At 36.0% G+C, this 22,193-nt stretch overlaps 1 protein-coding gene across 1 annotated transcript in view; it reads left to right on the top strand.

Annotated features, from left to right (window-relative positions):
- The window catches only part of diaph3 (diaphanous-related formin 3), a 352,867-nt gene that overhangs the window by 66,769 nt on the left and 263,905 nt on the right, over positions 1 to 22,193 (top strand). The window contains exon 5 of the mRNA XM_051123390.1: positions 1,849 to 1,979. Within this exon, the coding sequence (XP_050979347.1) occupies positions 1,849 to 1,979 (131 nt within the window). The remainder of the gene's footprint in view (positions 1 to 1,848; positions 1,980 to 22,193) is intronic.

Here is a 22,193-nt window from a genome sequence, read left to right as displayed (position 1 = left end):
AGAACACAAAAGTGGCTTGTAGGTGTATTTGTATTTGTTTAATGAGGCTCAGAGGTGGCACGAGTGCAATCAGATTCATAAATTCATGTTGAGATTAATGTTTCAAATATAACACATTTTGAACGTAACATTTTGAATATAGAAATATTAAATAATTAAAATAACTGAAAAGATACTTTAAAATTAAACTAAAACTGCCAGTAAGTGGCGACAAGTCACTTACTGAATCATTCATTTGATTCGTTCAAACTGCTGTTTCATTCAGGAATAAAGCAAGTGAATGTTTTTATAAATGGAAAATTGAACATTGAATTACTAGATTCATTTAAAAATGTTCATAAATGAAGCACCGCTGTGTTTGAATGGAGATGCGCAGCGGCTCAGTTGTGACTTGTTTAAAACTATTTTTGATGACAAAAGAGCAAAATCAGGCAATAGTGTTATAGTCAGACAATGTAAGTCACTTAATATTAACTACTTGTTTATTTACCTGTTGTATTAAATCAATATCTCATTTACAAACTCCCTTTAAAAATCATTAAAAAGCTGTCACTCATCTTAATTGATTGTGTTCTCACAAAGTTCCATTATAATTAACAAAGCTCTCTACACTGCACAGTGAATCTTTTATTTACACTCTCTCAACACTTTATGAAAGGATTCGTGAGATATGTCTGTGATACATTACTTAACAGTTTTTCGACATACCCTAACTGTCTGGAACCCTGCTGTAAAGGCTCTTTGCAATTGACTTTGATTTTGAAATATTAGGATCGTATTCACCACTACTAAGAGGTAATTTAACCGTGCACCACTACTAACCGTGTCCTTGCAAGCATATATTCAATACCTGTATATCGCCCAGCCCTACTGTGCAAGATAACTTGGAAATGTAAAAATGTGTGGAAGCACACAAAAGCAATTTTTACCTGCCGCATCTTCAGAGAGAGGAAATCAGAAAGATAAATCGCACATAATCAATTTCCTCATTAACACGCAGTGGCTTCAAGAACCTCAAACAATGAGAAATTGGAAGGGCGTAAATGTTTTCTTATCGTGATTTTTGTGTCATATCTAGAAAAAAAAAACATGCACACACACTCATCATAAACGGTCTACTCGCTCAAAAATAGAAGGAAAAAAATATCAGCCTCTGTTAGATATTTATGTCAGAGGATATTAAATGTCATTGGGAGGAATGGAGGCTTCCTAGTTGTTGTTCTTGTTTTTTCTTTTTTTCTTGTTTTTGTACTTGTTCTTCTAACATTATGTTCTAGTGGAAGAGGTAGAACAAATCTGACATTAGAGTAAGGATGCTGGCTAAATTTGTTTATTTTGTAATTTCCAATATTTACTTGCCTTGATTTTTCGTTTTTCTCTTATTGTTTTAGTGTGAGTTTTGCCAACTAATTTCTAGTAATTGCAGTTTTGTTAAGTCAGTAATTAAACAGGAGTTTGTTTGTCAATTCTAGGAGCTCTTAATCTCAAACCTGGCAAGTGGCAGATACTCATTTTGGCATGTTTACTTTCTGGCCTCTCTAAAAGTAAAAGCCTTTTAAACTAATAAAAAAAGTTTGTAGATGATAAATATTCAATAATCTGAAAATGAAGGTTATCATTATTTGTAAGGTGTAAGTCACAAAAATATTTTCTTTTCAATGCATAATAATTAGTTTAATAATTAGGCATTTGTTCTTTTCGCAAGTCTGCTCTTTTGGTATCATTCTTGGGCAGCTTTTTCCAGTCATGCAATTTATGCACCATTCTGCTTGAATGGGGGAAAATGAAAAAGGGCTTGAGAATGTTAGTGACCATCTAATTTTTTTTTTCTCTGCTTTTCTCTGACAGGGTAGTTTGAGGAGCAGCAGCCAGATCTCTCCTCAGGAATTTCTGAGTGAGCTAAAAGGAGGTGCCACCGATGAGAGACTGTTTGCTTGTTTGGACTCCCTCAGAGTGTCGCTCACCAGCAACCCAGTCAGGTACTCACTTAAAGGAACTTAAAGGAAAAGTCCACTTTCAGAACAACAGTTTACAGATTATGTACTCACCCCCTTGTCATCCAAATGTTCATGTCTTTCTTTCTTCAGTCGTAAAGAAATTGTGTTTTTTGAGGAAAACATTTGGAAAAACTCCAATCGTATTTTCTCCCTCAACTTCAAAAATCATTTCAAAATAATCTTACATCGCTGCAGAAGTTATGACCCAGTCTTTGTAAAGTGAACATGCAAAGAAGATCAAACACCCTTAACAAAAAAGGTAAAACAGCGATATAGGATGATTTTGAAGTTGAGGGAGAAAATACGATCTGAGTTTTTCGACATACCCTGTATAAAATGTCTTGAGCCAGAATACACATAGTTCAGGGAGAGCAAGACAAGATGAGCGTTTGACATTAAAAAGTATATAAATTGTATTATTTTTATGAAAATAATCAATCGTTTTGCTAGATGAGAGCTAGACCCTTCTTCCTCGGCTGGGATCATTTACAACTGTTTTTAAAGCTACATTTAAACTGCATTATATTGAGAAAAATCCTGAAATGTTTTCCTCAGAAAACAAAATTTCTTTATGACTGAAGAAAGAAAGACATGAACATCCTGGATGACCACGGGGTGAGTATTTTATATATAAATTGTTGTTCTGGAAGTGGACTTCTCCTTTAAAGATTACAACATTACATTTCATATATGATGTTAGTCATGCGTTTTGGCTTCAAAGTTATCCTGTTCCTCTCTAACTGTAGTTTAGCAGGACATTTTTGCATTTTTGTCCTTCTAGAAACCTGCTCGGGTTACACAAACACTTCTCTGGAAGGCATCCGCAAACTCTTACTCGCATCTCAAACCTGATAAGACAGCTGAATACTCAAACACACACACACTGAGCAACCCAGCCTAGCCACCTACCACATCTGACCTCTGACACTTGCCCGTCGGTGTGTAACTCAGCGGCGTGCCCCGAGATTTCAGACTAGAGCAGCATTACATGCTGGCATTCATTAATATGTATTACCGATTGCCACGTCGCCCCAGGTTTTCCCTCCTACCTCTTAATTGTTTGATGCCGTTTGCGACGAGCTCTCCTGCTGTTTGCCTGCATTTGTACCGCAAACACGACAGAGAGGGCTCTCCAGGAGGGTGAGGATGATAAACAATTTTTTTTTTGTTGAATAGACTTCACTTTTTTCCTTTTTTTGTGACCACTGCCCTATTTTAACAGCATAGATTTAAGTGCAGTTCACAGAGAAACGCATGCTGCGGGCTACAGTTGGAAGTGTACAATGACAGGAGAAAAAAAAAGGTTGATATGAGAGGAAATGCATATATTTTATTCTCATAGTGTTGTGACTGTTGATGTCATTCTGTTGTCCTTGGATATTTTTTTTTATTTTGTTTTATTGTGGCTTTTATCGTTTTTATTGATCTTTCAAAAAGAATACATTGAAGCCTGAACATTTCAAGCGACTAAAAGTTTTTTAGCTGTACGACGCTAGGGGGTCCAGAATGATTTGCTTTGTAATCCGAGCACAAACTTATAACGAGACATTGTTTAATTCGTCTGAGAACGTGACCTTAGAAGCACCATGTGTGCGTTGCTTTAGGACACTCATTTTGTCCAGTGTTCTTTTTATCTGAAACATCTTCCTAATTCCAATCACAAAAAATCCAATAGATAAGTGAGTTAGAGAGCCCAGTGTGTGCGTGCAGATAAAGTTATTACACGTGGTTAAAGTTAATTTGACAGACCGCACTAAGCAGTGTGTCCAATTTCAAAGACTACGGCCGGAAAAATAAACCTCATCTGTGATGATGAAGGAGGAGAGAGAGGGAAAGTCGAGAGCACGTTCGAGCAGGAGAGTCGGTGTTAAACTGTTTTCATCAGCGCTGCATTCTTTATTGGCATAATTCATGAAATGTCATGATTTCTATTAGCACCCAAACGTCGTTCTGGCACATGCAGCTGTTCGTTATGGCCGTGAACGTCACGGGCGGAATGATCCACAATCGGAGAGCCATGGCTGACCTTGCGTAGAGAGTGTAGCCTGAACATTACTCACACCTGGCGCCTTATCATTTGTTCCTGCGCAAGGTTAAAACTTCTCCAAACAATTCAATCTTTTTTTAATTTGTGTTTTTGTCATCGTCTGGCTACAGTATGACACAAAGTTGTTTTATTTGGCTACGCTGATGAAAACCTGCAGTGTTGTATTTTTATAGGTCACTGTCGTGGGATGAATAAAGCCAAGATAAGGATAGGAAACAAAGACTTTAGTAGATGTTGATTCATTGCTAAAAAGGTCCATGGAGTGCGATTTGCACAGTGGCGTTTTTTTGGTCAATTTTTGTTCAAAGGTATAAGGTTCCAAGACATAATCGAATTAAAGTGTTCTTTTGTACACTAAGCTATACACTGTAAAAAATAAAAAACACAATTTGTTGAGTCAGCTTAAAATAATTTGTTACCCTGCTGCCTTAAAATTGTAAGTTAAGTCAACTAAAATAAGTTTAGTCAACATTAAATGTTAAGTTGTACTAAGTAACAACTTAGATATTTGTGTTTGCTAAACTTAACAGATGGGTAAGTAACCCAGCTGTCTTAAAATTTTAAGTTGATTCAACTCAAATATCTAAGTTGTCACTTAGTATAATGTAACATTTCAAGTTGAATAAACTTTTTTTGAGTTGACTGAACTTAAAATTTTAAGGCAGCCAGGTTACAAATTATTTTAAGTTGACTCAGCAAATTGTTTTTACAGTGTATTAGAGCTGAATATGTTGCACAAAAATTGTAAGGGTCCTGTCTGTTTTTTGTCACAACAGCTGTCACAAATGAGTATTTTGGTAATTGAGTAATTAATCGATTATTCTGATCATTAATTGAGTAATTGGATACTTATAATAATTTAAAAATAGACCCAAGCTAACAATAGCCATTAAAATTACTTAAAATTAATATATAATAGCAGTGAGGCAATATAAATTTCAAACACAGTATCAAACAAAATTGTTAAAATACATAATTTATTATGAACAATAGAACTATTGCACATTATGTATTATATCAAATCCCTGCAGAGGGCACCAACAGCCTGATTGTTTTTTACATTACTGAGCCTTAATATCGACCAAACAACATTTAATTCAAATGTCCACTTAATCTTGAAAATTTGTCAATTTCTTTATGACAGAAATGTTACAGCCACTGTCATTTCTTGAATATGTGGACATCAGACATGTAAACTCTTGAGCTTTTATTTTGAAAACAGTAAACATATTGAGAAAGATAATGATTTATTCTCCTATCTTGGCATGCAGTTATAAATGATTTGCCTTACAAGTCTGATGAAATGGCAAACATTACATTCCCAGATGAATGTTATAATGTGTAGAGATGTGCGATATTGGATTTCTGCCGATGTGCCGATATTTTTCAATTTATCCTGGCTGGAATTAAATAAACAAAAATGAAGTTCTTTTATAATGACAGCTTTGAAAATAACTAGAAATAAACTATGTATCAATCGCTGCATTTTTATTATTATTTTTTTTTCCCCAGAAAGATGCAGTTAATGTTAAAAATGTAATTTAATATTTAACATTTGTAGATGGTCCAAAGCAAGAGTTGTAAAAATTCTGAAAACCTTTCAGAGCTCATAATTTGTTTAAAAAATCAGTCAGTATACATAAAATCATTTAATTTACAAGTGTCATGTTTGTTATAGCATGTTTTTGTAGAGCATGTAAACTATACCTTCTGACCTTTAAATCAAAACATGCTCATGATGACATCAATTACAGCTTTATTTAATCAGAAATACAGTCTTAATGTTGTGTATTTTACTTGTATTTTATTAGAAGTAGGCCAACATCGTCTTCACGTACGTGCGTTCTTGGATTAAATGCAGCGATTGAAAACAGTGAATCTAATCACCATTCAAACAAAACTTTGCTTCAAGAATGAGCCACACTGCTGACTTGATCTAATCACACCCTGAGCACATGTGAGTTATCAGCAAGACATATCGACATAATTTGTTCATTTCAGACCGATGCTGATACCAAAAGCTACTATTGGCCTCTTTCCGGTATCTGTAAGATAAGATTTTTACCTTACAAATCTGATGAAATGGCAAATGTTGCATTCCCAGATGAACGTTATAATATGCAGAGATGCAGTCTGAGATGCTCCACACATCAGTGATAGCAGTTCATGTGGAGCAGCATTTACTGTGAATAGAGCTGCTCCGATACACAAGTACGTAACCTACAAGCATGTAAATAAAGCGCATATATTAAACCTGCATCACGTTTATTAAATAGAATTACTTGACACAGGCAAATAGCTGTTGAGGATTTTATTATTATTATTTTTTTTAATCGAGTACTCAGATTGAATCGGATAATCGTGACAGCCTTTATCGTATTGCATTGCATTGTATTAAGACACAATTAGCACATATTTTAGGTTGTGAGGACTATTTCCCAGTAGATGAAGAGAGTAATTCTTCTAATAGACAATATGACTGATCCATGTAGCCTCATTACCATGAACTTCTAGCTTCCATGCTTTGCAATAAGAAGCAACAGAGAAGGCCGTGACAATTCCCTAATGAAAATGGACATATGGTATTTTATCATAACTAGGATCCCCACAGGTCCCTCTCAGCGATTCCCTGTTGGAACGTCTGGATGTTGATATTCACATGCAGTCAAGGCTGATATTGGCCCACACTGGAAGTTATTTTACTATTATCTCAGTTTCTTCTTTTCCTTAGAGGCTGACAAAATGGCCTCATTCTGAGATAGATTGTTGCGTCTTGTTGTTAATTTTGGCCAAGAGATGCACAGTAAATTGGCATCCATATTGGCTTTAGTCACTAGTAATATTGTTAAAATTGTTGGCATAAGTCTGCCTGGTGATTTCAAGGTTTTTTATTTATTTATTTATTTTTTAATGCCAGAATTACTAGACTGAAGCTTTAGTTTGAACACTTTAAAATGAAAATTGATTACTCTTTACAATTAAAAATTTATTTTGTAAACAGTAGTTAATGCATTAGGTATCATAAATTAGAAATGAACGCATTCAGATATATATAAAACATACAAACAATTATCAAATCTGTCGTTTGTGCTAAAGAGAGAACCACCTCTTTGGAGCCCTGAGATGCAACCAACTACAGACAAAACAAACACTTTTTTTTTTTTTTTTTTTTTTTAAGTTTCTTTTAGATCCTATCAACTGCCTTCTATTTTATAAACCAAAAATTGGACTGATGTGATCGAGGGAAGGTAGCGTTTCATCCCATCAGAGTCAAATTGAGCATTTAACCTGCGCCCACAAAGGTGACGGTTGTACCTGCCAATGTTTGATTCTGTTAGCTGACGTACAAGGTCCTTCATGTCAAGAGAATGAGATGATGTACTCTGGGGAATCCAGTCAGACATCACGAAGGATAAAAAAAACATCACACATGGTGTTTTTAATAAATTCTGCTATTGTTTTCTTCAGAGTTCAGCTTGATATCTGGGATTCTTTGTAGCGATGGATTAGACGCATCAATCATAGTGATTTAAGCTGAATGCTGATGACATTTTGATAAATGCTCTTTGTTTATGTATCATCTTGTTTGCTGTTTTACATGTCAAGATGAGACAGTTCCATCCTGTTAGACAGTTCTAAGTTTAGTTTTAGTTTCATATAGATATTCTGTTGTCAGTAGGTTGATATGACCACAGTTTGCAGCAGCTGATATGTGTGTGTGTGCGTGTGTGAGGTTGGTAATGATGAGCTTGATGAGTTTTGTGATCGTGTGGGTGAGGCTGGCCATCCTTTGCTTGGCTGGTGTTTGATTTGTACTGTCATTCTCTCACCCCTCCTCACATGGGGCATGAACACCAAGAATATGTAGGGGGTGTAATTTATACCCATACTTCCTCTTCTGCTCAGACGCCTCTGATTGGATGAGTGAGTGATGTTTCCATTACCTGTGTGCGCCATTGTGAGTGACATTGATTTTCACTCCTCCTTCACTTCTTTTTTTGTGTCAGTTCAGGAGTTCATCCTCCCATCACAGCAGAATGCTAAATGATTTTGAAAAGACACCTGTTCTGATTTAGCAGGCCACATCACGCTCCACTGACTGTGACTGGTTAAATATCGAACGGGATGACCTAAACTAGGACAGGGCGTAGTGGATGGATGGTAATCTATTCTTTTCTTATGGCTACTCCCATAACAGTATTATCATTCTTGCCATACGGTACCTGCCGTTGTTAACTAAAATCATAGAAAATGGAAGAAAAAAATCAGTTTTTATTGTGAAATATAGAGAAATTCCTGATTGTGTCTTTAAGGTCGTCCTACATATCACATCATTCTAAAGCCTAGTGAGATGATTAACAGCATTCTAAATGTTATGGACCTTTGAAGTGACTGATTTGGAATGTTCTTCATAGGTGGCAACTCCACATAAAACATAAAGTGACTCTGAACTGATTTTAGTAGACCTTAGTCAGGGTAGCACCATATGTAATTTTGACGAGAATGAAAACAAAGCCGTGAGGGATAGAAATGTGTGCGTTCAATGGATTGTCCTGTTGTTTAACAACATGCTTATTGTTCAGTTGATGATACGTCTTTCCAAAAAAGAAAAGACCAAAACTCTATAAAACGAATAAGTACATTATCTTTATACAGTGCGTGCCATTGTAAAGACAACTTTTAAAATGTTTATCTATATAAAAATAGTTTTATATTTAGCATAACTACTATATATACACTGCCCTTCAAAAGTTTGGAAACACCGCTGGCAAAGTGTGGTTTTGGACGATATCAGCATAAATCCTTATCATTTTTGTTGCAAATACATTAAAGTAACTTGACATTATCATTATCACAATTAAATGGTTACGTTTTAAAAATATTAATCAAGAAACTAATTAATTAACTGATTAATTGAAATCATGAAACTTACACCATTTAACAGCAATTCATTAAAAGTTTAACAAAAATGTAATTTTTAAGGCATTTTAGTTTTTCTCAAATTCAGCGTTTTCCTTAATTTTTTTGGATTCAGTTTTAATGGTTTCATACAATTTTAACAACCAAAAGCATGTCTAATTAATTTAGCATTTTCTTTCTTTCTTTCTTTTTCTTTTAATTTTTTAATTTTTAATTTTTTAATTTTTTTAGTTGTGTCTTTACATTTTTAGTCTGGTAAATATTCCTAAAAAAATAATGTTTTAATAATTTTTACTATATGTAGTAGTGCTATTATTATATTAAGTAATATATTTCTAATTTAATATATTTTGTCACAGTTTCTTCAAGTTAAACCGAACGTTTATTTTGATGGGTTGCTGTAAAGACCTTTATGACGGTAGATTTTTCAAACAAAATAATAAAATGAAGTAACATGTTTGTGTTCATGTACTCATATATTTAGGTGGCAGAGGCTGAAAACGTTGTGTGACCCACTTTAGTCAGCATGTAGTAAAGGAAACTGTGCATCTGCACCATGCATTGACACAGAGACTCAGAACATGCAGGATTCATCATTAAATAGGATTTTTGCGGCTTAATATTCACAGACACTAGTCTATGTCGCGTTTTGATTTAAGTATACTGAGCCCCGTTCATACTACATGATTTTAGCCCATTTTTGCCGCAATCTGCTTGATGTAGGGTAACGTGGGGATTCGTATGTGACAATGAGCGCTGGGACGCACGATTCAATCATTTCATCTCGTGTAGTGTGTCATGGTGCACGACACCTCTGCAATGCTTCACAATGTCAACACAGGAAAACTAGCATGTTTAATTACATCTTTGGCACTGGCCAATAGGTGCACAGAAGAGCCTTTGTACAAGCTTTCAAACATGCCGAAACGAAAGAGAGACAATAGTATCGGTCCTGATAGGTGGAGTTTTACAATTGGGTGGATGTTCATGGAGCTACGGCAACAGTACTTTCTAAAAAATTCAATTTTTATGACTGGATTCCATGGTTCCATCTGCGTATTCTGCATCATGGAAATCATAGGGCCCAAGCATAATTGTTACCTGCTGTTTTGAACTGCCTCTGTTATAGGAATGTGCCTATGATGCCTCAAAATGCTGTCTACATACACTTACTACATTTTGAAACAGCTATTGATATCACATAAAAATCACAGTTCCTCCGTGTGCAACCATCAGCACTTTTCATCCTCCCTCTCTTTCTCTCTCTTTCCCTCTCTCTCTTTCTCGCTTTTGCTCTCTCTCTCTGTCTCTCGCCCCTTTTGCTCTTTTTTTCCCCTCCTATTTATCCCAGTGTCAACTCTGGACAGATGTGCTCTTGTCCCGACATGTGTGGGGAGATGGAATATAAAGCATGTAATTTCCCTTGGGTCCAATAAAATGGGCTGCCAGTTCTCTCCAGGAACCAGGATGAAAAAAAAAAGTTTCTGCAGAAGTTATTTCAGAAAGAGAGAGAAGTGTTTCTTTCGTTACTGGCCCACTCTGTCACTGCTTTTTCTGTTTCCTCTTTTTCTCTGCCATGTTTCTGAAAGACCTGTTCGTTTTCCTCTCTATGATGGCTGAAAATGTGCAAGACACTTTGATGCAAGGGAACGATAGGGGAGAGAAACAGACTTGAGAAGAGTGACAGCGGGCGAAAAAACAAGGAGATAAAAATAAGGGAAGTTGTCTGCAAATGTATTTTAAATATTGACTGCTTTTTGTGTGTGAGAATGGTGAAAATGCATTAAAAAAATCAGGTCAGGTAAAAATTGGGCTTCAATATTTGTAGAATTTTAAAAATTATGAATACTAGTATTTGAATACAGGGGAATTCTGCAGTGGCAATTTCCTTGCAAGAACAAAAAACAGTTGATTCAGCTTGATAATCAGAATTTAAAGTTTCTTTAAAACATTGGTTTTGCTGTGCAACTAATGGCCCGTCAAACCATTTTAAGCTCATTTTATATCTGGAACCCTTCCGGTCCTTAATATACATCCACATTATTTGGTCCTGTTAGCAGTGTGCGTGACTGTCTCTTACTCCTCATACTCTGCCATCCTTATTAATTTTTTTTGGTGAAAAAAATCTAGTAAAAAGATAATGCTGCTTATAGACATACACTTTAACCAATGCTTTGGTTACGTGTTTTACGTCTCAGGTGGTCATAGTTTAAATATTGATTTAAGTAGGAACAGTCCCTGAGGGTTAAATGTAATAGAATTTACAGGTTTCTCACAGCCCTGAAAAACCAGGGGATTTTGAAAGTATGATTTCCAGGCTTGGAAAAGTCATAGAAATGCATACATTCTTAAAAGGTCATGGAAAAGTCACAGAAACTTCTTCAGTGAATTTGGAGTTGTTTTTTTTGTGTAGTTTTTGAAAGAAGTCTCTTCTCAAAACCTGTGTTCATTTGATCAAAATACAGTAATACTGTGAATTTAAAATGTAGTTTATTTCTGTGATGGCAAAGCTGAAGTTTTAGCAGACATTACTCCGGTTTTCAGTGTCGTATGGTCCTTCAGAAATAATTCTAGTATGCTGATTTGGTGCCAAAGTAATTTTTCTTGATTTTAATGTTGAAACGAAATATTTTTGATTCAGAACTCACAGATTCATTAAATTGAACTTTCAAAATAACAGCATAAAGATTGTCCGAGTCATAAAAAAGCATGTAAATTAATTGGTCAACCCTAAATTTAAATGTTCCGTTAAAGAAGTTCACTTCCAGAACAAATATTTACAGATAATTTACTCACCCCTTGTCATCCAATATGTTCGTGTCTTTCTTTCTACACACTCTCAGAAAAAAAGGTACAGTTCTGTCGCTGGGGTGGTACCCTAAAGTACAAAAGTGAAAAGGTACGTTATTGTACCTTACCTACCCCGAAACAGTACATATTAGTACCTTAAAGGTACATTTTAGTACTTTAAAAATACTTATTTGTACCTTTTCACTTTGTACCTTAGGGTACCGTCCCAGTGACAGAATTGTACCTTTTTTTTCTGACAGTGCATTCGTAAAGAAATTGTTTCTTGAGGGAAAACATTCCAGAATTTTTCTCCATATAGTGGACTTCTATGGTGCCTGTGAGTTTGAACTTCCAAAATGCCCAGCTGAGGAAGAAGGATCTTGCCTAGCGAAACGATTGGTTATTTTGTTAAAAATGTACGTTTGATATACTGTTAAACCTCAAATGCTTGTCTTGTCTAGCTCTGTGATGCGCATACGAACTCTGTGTAATCCGGGTCAGTACAGTTAGGGTATGTCGGAAAACTCCCATCTTATTTTCTCTTCCAAATTCAAAATCATCCTACATTGCTTCAGAAGTACAAATGCAATGTTTACAAAGTGAACGTGCAAGGAAGGTCAAACACCCCAGCAATATAGGATGATTTTGAAATTAGAGGAGAAAATGAGATGGGAGTTTTTCGGCATACAGTTCCCTAACTGTTTTGACCCGGATCACACAAAGTTTGCATGTGCGTCACAGAGCTAGAAAAGACTAGCATTTGAGGTTAAAAAGTATATAAATTGTGTTTTTTTTTTTTTTTTTTTTTTTTTAAGAAGATAACTGATCGTTTTGCTAGATAAGACCCGTATTACTCAGCTGGGATCATTTAGAGCCCTTTAAAGCTACATTTAAACTGCATTTTGGAAGTTCGAACTCAGGGGTGCTGTAGAAGTCCACTATAAAAAGAGAAAAATCCTGAAATCCAAAAAACCATTTCTTTATGACTGAAGAAAAAAAGGCAAGAACATTTTTGTTCTGGAAGTGAACTTCTCCTTTAACTGAACATTTAAATTTAGAGCTGAATTTCAGGTCTTTAATGGCTCTATCAAACATTTCTGAACAGTTTAATTTATCACTGATAGCTCACGCAGAACACATCTGAGGTGTTAGAGAGGAAGCAATACTTGTTGATGTGCACCAGGCGATCATTTGAATGCTTGTTTTGTGTTGCCATCAGATCTTTGCACTTTTGCCCTTCTCTCTTGTCAAAACTTGTTTGATTACAAAACTGCGAAGAGTAAAACAGAGTTCCAGCGTGGTACACCGTGGCCTCATCATACAGGCTTTTCCTCATTCATGCTGTCAGTAACAATTTATCTAATAGCCTGTTATTGAGTCTCACTTGGTTGTGTGCAGATTGCCCTCCTTTTACTTTCGCTCCAGTGCCTCCTCTCTCTCTGCATACAGCGCCTTCGTTCTGGATGTAGACTGTACTGGTCAGAGCACTTGCTGGAAACATCGGTTCGGTCTCCAGTGAGCGTGTTTAGCTGTGCTGTTGCAGCTGAAGGCAGTGTGTTGGCTCAGTGACTGTCACTCTCCACAGAGCTCACCGTGCCTCTGGTTTCCCCCCCAGAGACAAACTGCCCGTGCTTTTTCCTCCAGTGTCGGCCTGTGGTTCAGCCGGTCATGCCCCATCAAACTGTCCTCCATAGAGGAGACAGCACCATTGTGTAGGTGGAACTTTTACATATAAATCAGCACTGAAGGCACTAGTTTATAAATTTGTTGTTTGAAATTTTCTTAATATACGCTCTCATTCAAAGGATTTTTTTAAAGTAATGAATCCACATTATTTTTACGCCTCATGATGCTTTGCACGAATTAAGGGTATAACTTCTGTAAAGCTGTAAGCAATCAGTGAAAGCCCCCCCCCCAGTTTTTCACTATGTACAATGAGATGACATTATTCTACACACTCTTCAACCACTGAACATTAATATGACATTTAAAAGTGTAAAAGCATAAACAAGGTACTTTAAACAGACTATGAATAGGCTAACCCCAAAATCAATTCTTTCCATACCAATAACAGATGAGTGAAATATAACTGTAGTAATATATATTTGTATTATGTAGTAAAATACATTGCCTTAATGGAGTAGTTCACTTCCAAAAATTACAGATAATTTAGTCACCCCCCCTTATCATCCAAGATGTTCATATCTGTCTTTAAGTCGTAAAGAAATTGTTTTTGAGGAAAACATTTCAGGAATTGTCTCCATATAATGGACTTCTATGGTGCCCCTGAGTTTGAACTTCCGAAATTTGTGAACTCTGTGTATTCCTGTTCATGACAGTCAGGGTATGGTCGAAAAACTACCTTCTCATTTTCTCTTTTAACTTCAAAATCGCTCTACATCGCTGCAGAAGTACCGACCCAGTGTTTACAAAGTGAACGTGCAAAGAAGGTCAAACGACCCTTACAAAAAAGGTAAAACAGCGGCGTAGGACCATTTTAGGAAACCAGAAGTGCCACCCATAATTCAAAATGCAGTAGGCTTTTCAGGAATAAGTTGGATACATATGAAGCAAGGATACATTAAATTGTCTAAAAGTAAAAGAAAAGATATTGTTTTATATTCTATATGTACATATTAGAATGATTTCTGAAGGATCATGTGACAATGCAGACTGGAGTAGTGGCTGCTGAAAATTCTGTTTTGCCATCATAAAAATGAATGACAATTTAAAATACATCAACATCGAAAACAAGTATCTTAATTTTTAATAATATTTCACAATATTATTGTTTTTACTCTATTTTTTTTATTAATTTTTTTTGTATAAATTCAGCCATGTATGGAAGCCTGTTTTCATCACCGAATAAAAAATAAAGGTAATTGCGACTTTCTCACAATTCTGACTTTTTTCTCGCGATTGCGATTTTACATCATCTGCTTTTTTTTCTTTTTTTTTTTTTTTTTTTCAGAATTGCGAGATATAAACAAAACTGACTTTTTTTTAGAAATACATGATATAACTCACAATTACAATGTATAAAATCAGAACTGGGAGACATAAATTCACAATTCTGAGAAATAAAGTCTTAATTCTGAGAAATTTCTCAGAGATATAAACTCACAGTTCTGACTTTATTACAAGCAATTGTGAGTTAAGTCAGAACTGAGATTCATATTAGTGTATTAGTCTTTTTTTCCCCCTCAAAATTTAAAACATAAAAAAAAAAAAAAAAAACTTGCGCAAAACTGTTTCACTTAAGTTTCTTAATTTAGATGATGTGTGTAATTTATTTTCAGAGAATCTATCTTTGGTTCTTTCTATTTGTTTGATGCCAACTCTTCCCATACAAACACCTTCCTCATGAAACTCATCTGTTCCCAAATATTATAGTTTGTCTATAAACAGTCTATAAATAAACATTTCATCCACCTGAATGTTCTGTCATCATTTACTCACCCTCATGTTTTTCCAAACATTTATACCTTTTTATCTTTGGAATATAGCACATACTTGGAATACTAGGAATATAGCCCACAAGTCACATGGACTACATTTATGATATTTTTTTGGAGCTTAAGCTCTATTTTTGCTCATTTGCGATCAGTGGAAGAAAGAAATTGGAAGTCATATGGGTTTGAACGACATGAAGGTGAGTAAATGATGACAGAATTTTTCATTTTCCTTCACATTACATTTCATTGTATTCAACTGAGATAATGCCTAATTTAATTCTCTGACTGACAAGCAATTATCAAGGCTGCATTTTCTTTGCTTCAGGAAAGTATATGTTTGTCTGCGCTGTTCATTTTTCTTCAGCTTATCAGTTGTTTCTTCCATTCTCTCAATTTCCTCGCCCCTCGCGACCCATTTCTGCTTGTGAATGCAGATCCCACACCTCCTCCACTTAGGGGTCAGCCAATCTCTCACTCCTGATTTGGGCTAGCAGCTTTTGTTTTGACTTGTGTGCAGGTTTTTTTGCATCTATTATCAGGTTTTTTCTTTTCTCTGTCTGTCTCATCCTCGCCCTCGCACTTTCTCTTGTTGCGCGAGTTGCCCAAAGTAATTCCCACTTCTCTCGAACAAGACTCGCACCCACAACCCTCATCTGCCCCCTCGGGAACCCGAGCCCATGCGCACACCTAGTCACGCACACACCCTTGCCCTCTTACTTTCTCTTGCTGAGCTGGGGCGTTTGTGTAGGGGACATAATTGTATTAAATGAAGGTGATAAATGGCGCTGACAAACAGGTGGAAATTGGTTTTAGATATTGTATTAAAACTGACCTTCAGGTTTAAGGCTTTAGATTTGTTATTTTGTCAGACACACAATAGCAAGTGACTTCGTGAGCCAAGTGGAGAGCTTCTGAGCCTGGGCTTTGTGACATCTTTTGGAGAGCGCAGCCAATAAAACAGCATCGCTTGGACACCGAGTGAGATCTGGCCTCTCCGCTGCCATATCTCTGCACTTTCTGCAGATCCTTTTTCCTATTCATCATCACTGACAAAGGCTTCGTTCCATCTCTTTTGCAAACGCTCCTGGGACGTTTCCTTCATCCTTGTTGCTTGAATCAAATCTTTTGTCTTCTAATTTGAGGTCTGCATCAACCAGCGTAAATGACTTTCGCCTACCTTTAATTGCCCGCCCATAGAAGTTTGATGTATTTGTGGGTCTGATCAGAAGCAGTAAGATGTTTAAGCTGAAATGATTAATGATTTTAATTAAATAACTGATTGACAGAGATAGGGATGTGCAGAGATGAAAGAAATGAGAAGATGAGAGGAGAGAATGTCATCCAGATAGTCCCAGACAAATTAATATAAAAATCCAGGCATAATTATCATAAAACAGTCTAGTTGGATTTAGACATGGCAGTCTGAGCTGTGGAGATCACTCTTTAGTGTCAAGACCTGAAAGATGACTAGAGACTGGATGAAAATGTTGATTTTCTGAGTAATGGCAAACTTCGTTTAGACGGCTTCATAACAAAAGACTAATAAACTTGTTTATTTAATGAATAGTTAAAAAAAAAGACAAGTTATGGGTTTGAATCAGTCTGAAACACTACCCTGTTTGTTCAACTTTGAATATGAAAATGTAATACATTTGCCAGTATACAGTTGAGGTCAAAAGTTTACATACACCTTGCAGAATCTGTAAAATGTTAATTATTTCACCAAAATAAGAGGGATCATACAAAACACTTTTTGTTTTTTGTTTTTTGTTTTTTTAAATTTAGTACTGACCTGAATAAGATATTTGAAATTAAGAGAAAATAATAGTTGAATTTATAAAAATGACCCCGTTCAAATGTTTACATACAGTATGCTTGATTCTTAATACTGTGTTGTTACCTGAATGATCCACAGCTGTTTTTTTTTTTTTTTTAAATGATAGTTGTTCATGAGTCCCTTGTTTGTCCTGAACAGTTAAACTGCCTGCTGTTCTCAAGAAAAATCATTTAGGTCCCACAAATTGTTTGGTTTTTCAGCTTTTTGGGTTTTTGAACCCTATCCAACAATGACTGTATGAATGTGAGACCCATCTTTTCACACCGAGGACAACTGAGGGACTCATATGCAGCTATTTCAGAAGGTTCAAATGCTCACTGATGCTTCAGAAGGAAACATGATGCATTAAGAGCTGGGGGGTGAAAACTTTTGGAATTTAAAGATCAGGGTAAATTTAACTTGTTTTGTCTTGTGGGAAACATGTAAGTATCTTCTGTAGCTTCTGAAGGGCAGTACTAGATGAAAAAAAAAATATGGTATTTAGGCAAAATGAGAAAAATGTACACATCTTCATTCTGTTCAAAAGTTTTCGCCCCCCAGCTCTTAATGCATTGTTTGTCCTTCTGGAGCATCAGTGAGTAAAATAGTTCTGAAATAGTTGCATATGCGTCCCTCAGTTGTTTTTAGTGTGAAAAGATGGATTTCAAAATCATAGTCATTGTTGGAAAGGTTTCAAATACCCAAAAATGCTGAAAACCCAAAGAATTTGTGGGACCGGAAGGATTTTTCTAAAGGACAGCAGTTGGTTTAACTGTTCAGGACAAACAAGGGACTCATGAACAACTATAACAGCTGTGGAACATTCAGGTAACAACACAGTATTAAGAATCTAGTGTAGGTAAACCTTTGAACAGGGTTATTTTTTATAAATTCAACTTTTTTATTGTGGACTATATGTAAATGTCCTTTATGTCAAAATAAAAAATAACATGCATTTTGTATGATCCCTCTTATTTTGGTAAAATAATTAGCATTTTGCAGTTTCATACATTGCTACACTATTGATAATGGACAACCACAAATGGACTGTGTCCACAAAATTTCACAGAGAGAAATTCTTCCATATGTTAGCAAAATGGAAGTTTTAAATGAAATATATCCAAATGAATCAGAATCAAATATAAAGCTTGTGAAACAGTTGACTCAAATCAGGAAATCTGTATTGATACCCGGCCCTGTTGCAGAATGGGTTCTCAAGGTCATGGAAACCTATCAGGGAATCTGTTTTAACAGGCTTGCGAAGTGAGGAAATGAATAGAAATAGCTTTTTTTAGTGTGCAACCTTAGTTTTAAAAGTCCATATCCAGTTATCACGGACAACTGAAACGATATGGAGAGAGTGAGTTATTTTGCACTTTTGAACTATGTAAAATCTTCAAAGTTTTTTACAAGGAAGGAGGGTTAGAAGAGGGTCAAACAGAGCAAAAGACAAGAGGAAGCACCTGCATTTCTTAGCATGCTGTAGCATCACTCAATGTTTTTATTTAATACAATTGTGGAGAACTGACAGGTGAGTGCCGGGCGAGGAGTAGTATGACCTAAGCGTAAACACATCAGCTGTTTTGTAAGTCAGGAGCAGCACATTACCCTTTGAGCCACAGCTTTGACTATGTGTGGTTTCTGAGTGTGAATAAATGTGTGGGGCTTGTGTGGCCCGTGTATGTACATGCGTGCAAGTGTGTTGATCCCTGTATGCTTCTCCAGGTCTCCCCGCAGGCTTTTTTACAACTTAAAAACATTTTCCATACCCCACTATTTCAAACCACAGGCACAGCTTCTTAGCCCTGGGGCAGTTATACAGGGATGAGTGTTTGTTTGTGTATGAGGGTGCATGTATTAACCCCTAGCCTTCCTCTTTTGAATATAATGCAGATGGTACAGAATATGATGTAGTTTGTTTTCTGTTATGTACAGGTCACAAACAACATCCATCTAGTTCTAGATCTAGTGTAGATTTCGAAAGAGCTGTAAATAATTAGCGCAGTCTCATTGTCTCATAACTCCGAGACCTTTTAGCTTACTGTAAATAGTCATTTCATCATCCGGGCGAAGTTTATTGCTCATTTGAAATGTTGTGGGTGTGCTGGCACTTGATCATTCTCATTAAACGTGGTGGAATTTTTAATCGGCATAATGCATTAAAATTATATTTTGATCGCCTGTCATGCCAAGGTCAGAAAATATTTCAGAATGCCTTCGTTATTTAGATTCCAGCAATTTGGTTCCTCTCAACACCGCTCATGTTTTATTGACGAGAGGTTGGCGTTCAGAGACAGCGCTATTGATCGAGCCAAACTTAAATTACCGCCCCGAGTTTAACTGATTAAGGCAGCTTCATGTTTGTGTCTTCTAGCTTCAACTCACCAGGGAGTTTTTCTCTCCTCCCGTTCTCGCTCTTTGATGGAATGACCATTCGTGCTGCTTTAGTGCCATGCTGAATACATTTAAGGACTAATTAGTTTTCATTTTTCACTAATTAATTTTTCACAGCTAATTTTGCTTGGAAACGGCTGGTAAGTTCAGACTCGTTTTTTTAAATGTGAGCACCGCAGGTTTCTTTCATGTCATATAATGCAGCTGCTTGAACAAAGAACCTGTGACACCTGTGATACCTGTGGTTTTGTCCTCCGTCTTTCCAAGCGGAAGTAGTTTCCATGATCGATTTTTATGCATGCCTAGGCTCTATAAAAATTCAGACCAATATACTCTCACCCACATTCATTTTGGTTTGCGTGCATTTGAATAGGGAGGCAGTCTGGGAATAGACTACTGAATGTGAATGCTCAAAACCAAATGTGACTTTAGGAGAGCGCAGGCTTACATTTTCGCTTCTCATTTGCCATGGTGATTCTTTCTCCCTCAGCGTGCTCACTCTGATGCAAATCTTTTCCTTGCTCGCTCACGTACGGACTTTGCTAAATTGGCTCTTCTCAAAAAAATCGCCTTCCTGCGGAAAGTACAGACTTCCCAGGGTGCACCGGGGGAGGCCCTCCGAACGGCTCCAGACAGGCCTATCAATCTGAATTTCTAATCCAGCCATTTCAGCCTTGTTTAGGGCCTCATTTGCCTGCAATTCAAATGTCAGCTTATTGAGTTTCTAGCCGCAGCTCTCTCTCTCTGTCTCTCGCTTTCTCCTCTAGCCCACCGGCCTCCTGGATCCTTCCATAACTCAACGCTAAAGCATTTAGCGCCACTCACACTCCGGTGTGAAGTCTGACAGAGAAGTTCGCTCGCTGCTTTGATGGAGAGTGCTCCGTCGTTCGTGCAAGCGCACGTATGGCTGGAATCAGTCACCCTTCTGTGGTCTGATTGCGCTGGTTTTGATGTGTTTTCCTTTCTTGTAAGAAGAAAAGGGTACATTTACTCTTGCTGTTCTATTCTAACAATGGTATATTTTTCAAGAATAATTTTTTTTTTCCACTTTGAAGAATGCTATATACGGGCATTAAGACATTTAAAGTATAATTTACATAAAATATGTGCAAAGTTTGGATGACCTGTCAAAATAAAAGTTTGGTTTAACTTGAAGACATGTATTAGTATTGTTTAGTATAACGTACATACTACTACTACTACTACTACTACTACTACTATTGGGCAAATCCAGTGTTATGAATGTGACGTATAAATATATTTTAATAAACCCTTGTTGATAGAGTCTAAACATCAGAAAAATATCAGTCTATGCACAACTTTTCTATGTTAAAAATAGAAAATAATCATACATACTTTGTAGGGTTTCTGCGAATTAAAATGCTCGAACCAGATACCCAACAAACAGAGAAGCGATGGCTCTTCACAGAACATATAATTGTTACTTTATTTTAATTTTGATGTGTCTATTTATGAGAAATATGTAATATGAAAAAAGCTCCTTCCAGGCTATAGAAAATCATGCAGTAAAAATAAAAAAAATGCTTTAAAAACTTTAAAAGAGAGACCTCACATGGGCATTTGAACCACCAAATGTTGACATCTGTGCTATCAGTATGGTAAACAGGGTTACCGCAGGTCTTAAGAAAGTCTTAAATCGCTTTTCCATGAATTAAGGCCTTGAAAAGGTCTTAAATCAGAGCAGCAAGTCTTAAATTCCTATGATCATGGCATTAATTTTCGTGGGGGATTGTTTCCTCGTGTTTCATTAAGTGAAGCAAAAGCGTAATTTCTGTGCTACGTGGTTTAGGCCGCTCAGTATTCATTAAACAATACGCGGTAGATGGCGGTATTTGCTGCTTCATCTGTCAGTCACCCAAAGAAGAACTTGTCGTTTTGATTTTTTTATAGTAATAAAAATCATTTAGTTCAGTTAGAGAACAGACAATACAATTAAAACTGAGCGTGGCTGCTCAATGCAGTGTACCGAGCAACAGTCGCATTACAGATCAGATTTCATTTATCAGGTGAAGTGAGTCGAGCAGAATGACAAGAAGAGAGAGGTGAGAAAGACAAGACTGGCGGAAGAGATTCAAAATGAAATGCAAAAGCGCCTGTTTTAACCATATTTTGGATTTTGAAAAGCCTGTTGACTTCTGCCATTTATCTAAAGTGATAGTGGAAGTTTAATATTTATTTGGTTCCACAGTTTTTGCAGATTTTTATTTATTTAAAATTTGTATTTTTTTATATTAGTCGTGCAAGGTTTATGCCATGCTTCAAGCTTTCTGATTCGTTTTGCTAATAAAAGTTTCTTATTTATTTGGTTACATAGTGTTTACTGATTTTTAGTTTTGTATACCTATTTAAACTATGTAAGTGATTAATAACATGTAATTTAACAATTAAAAAAAGAGTCCAGAATAATTTATATAATTTAGAATAAATTTATATATATTTATTTATTTATTTTAATAATACTTTTATTCAGTAAGGATGCATTAAATTGATCAAAAGTGTCAGTAAAGACATTTTATAATAATACAAATGTTTTCTATTTGAAATAAATGTTGTTTGTTTGAAATGTCTTTTAATCAAAGAATCCGGGCAAAATATGCATCATGGTTTCAACTAAATACTGAGCAGCACAATTGTTTTCAACACCAAATTAGCACATTCAAATTATTTCTGAAGGATTATGCGGCACTGAACACTGGAGTAATGGCTGCTAAAAATTCAGCATTGCCATCTCAGGAATAAATTATATTTTAATA

This window comes from Labeo rohita, chromosome 11, assembly GCF_022985175.1.
Source record: "Labeo rohita strain BAU-BD-2019 chromosome 11, IGBB_LRoh.1.0, whole genome shotgun sequence".
NCBI lineage: Eukaryota > Metazoa > Chordata > Actinopteri > Cypriniformes > Cyprinidae > Labeo > Labeo rohita.
The sequence above is the reverse complement of the archived record's forward strand: the minus strand, read 5'-3'. Positions and strand labels throughout refer to the sequence as shown.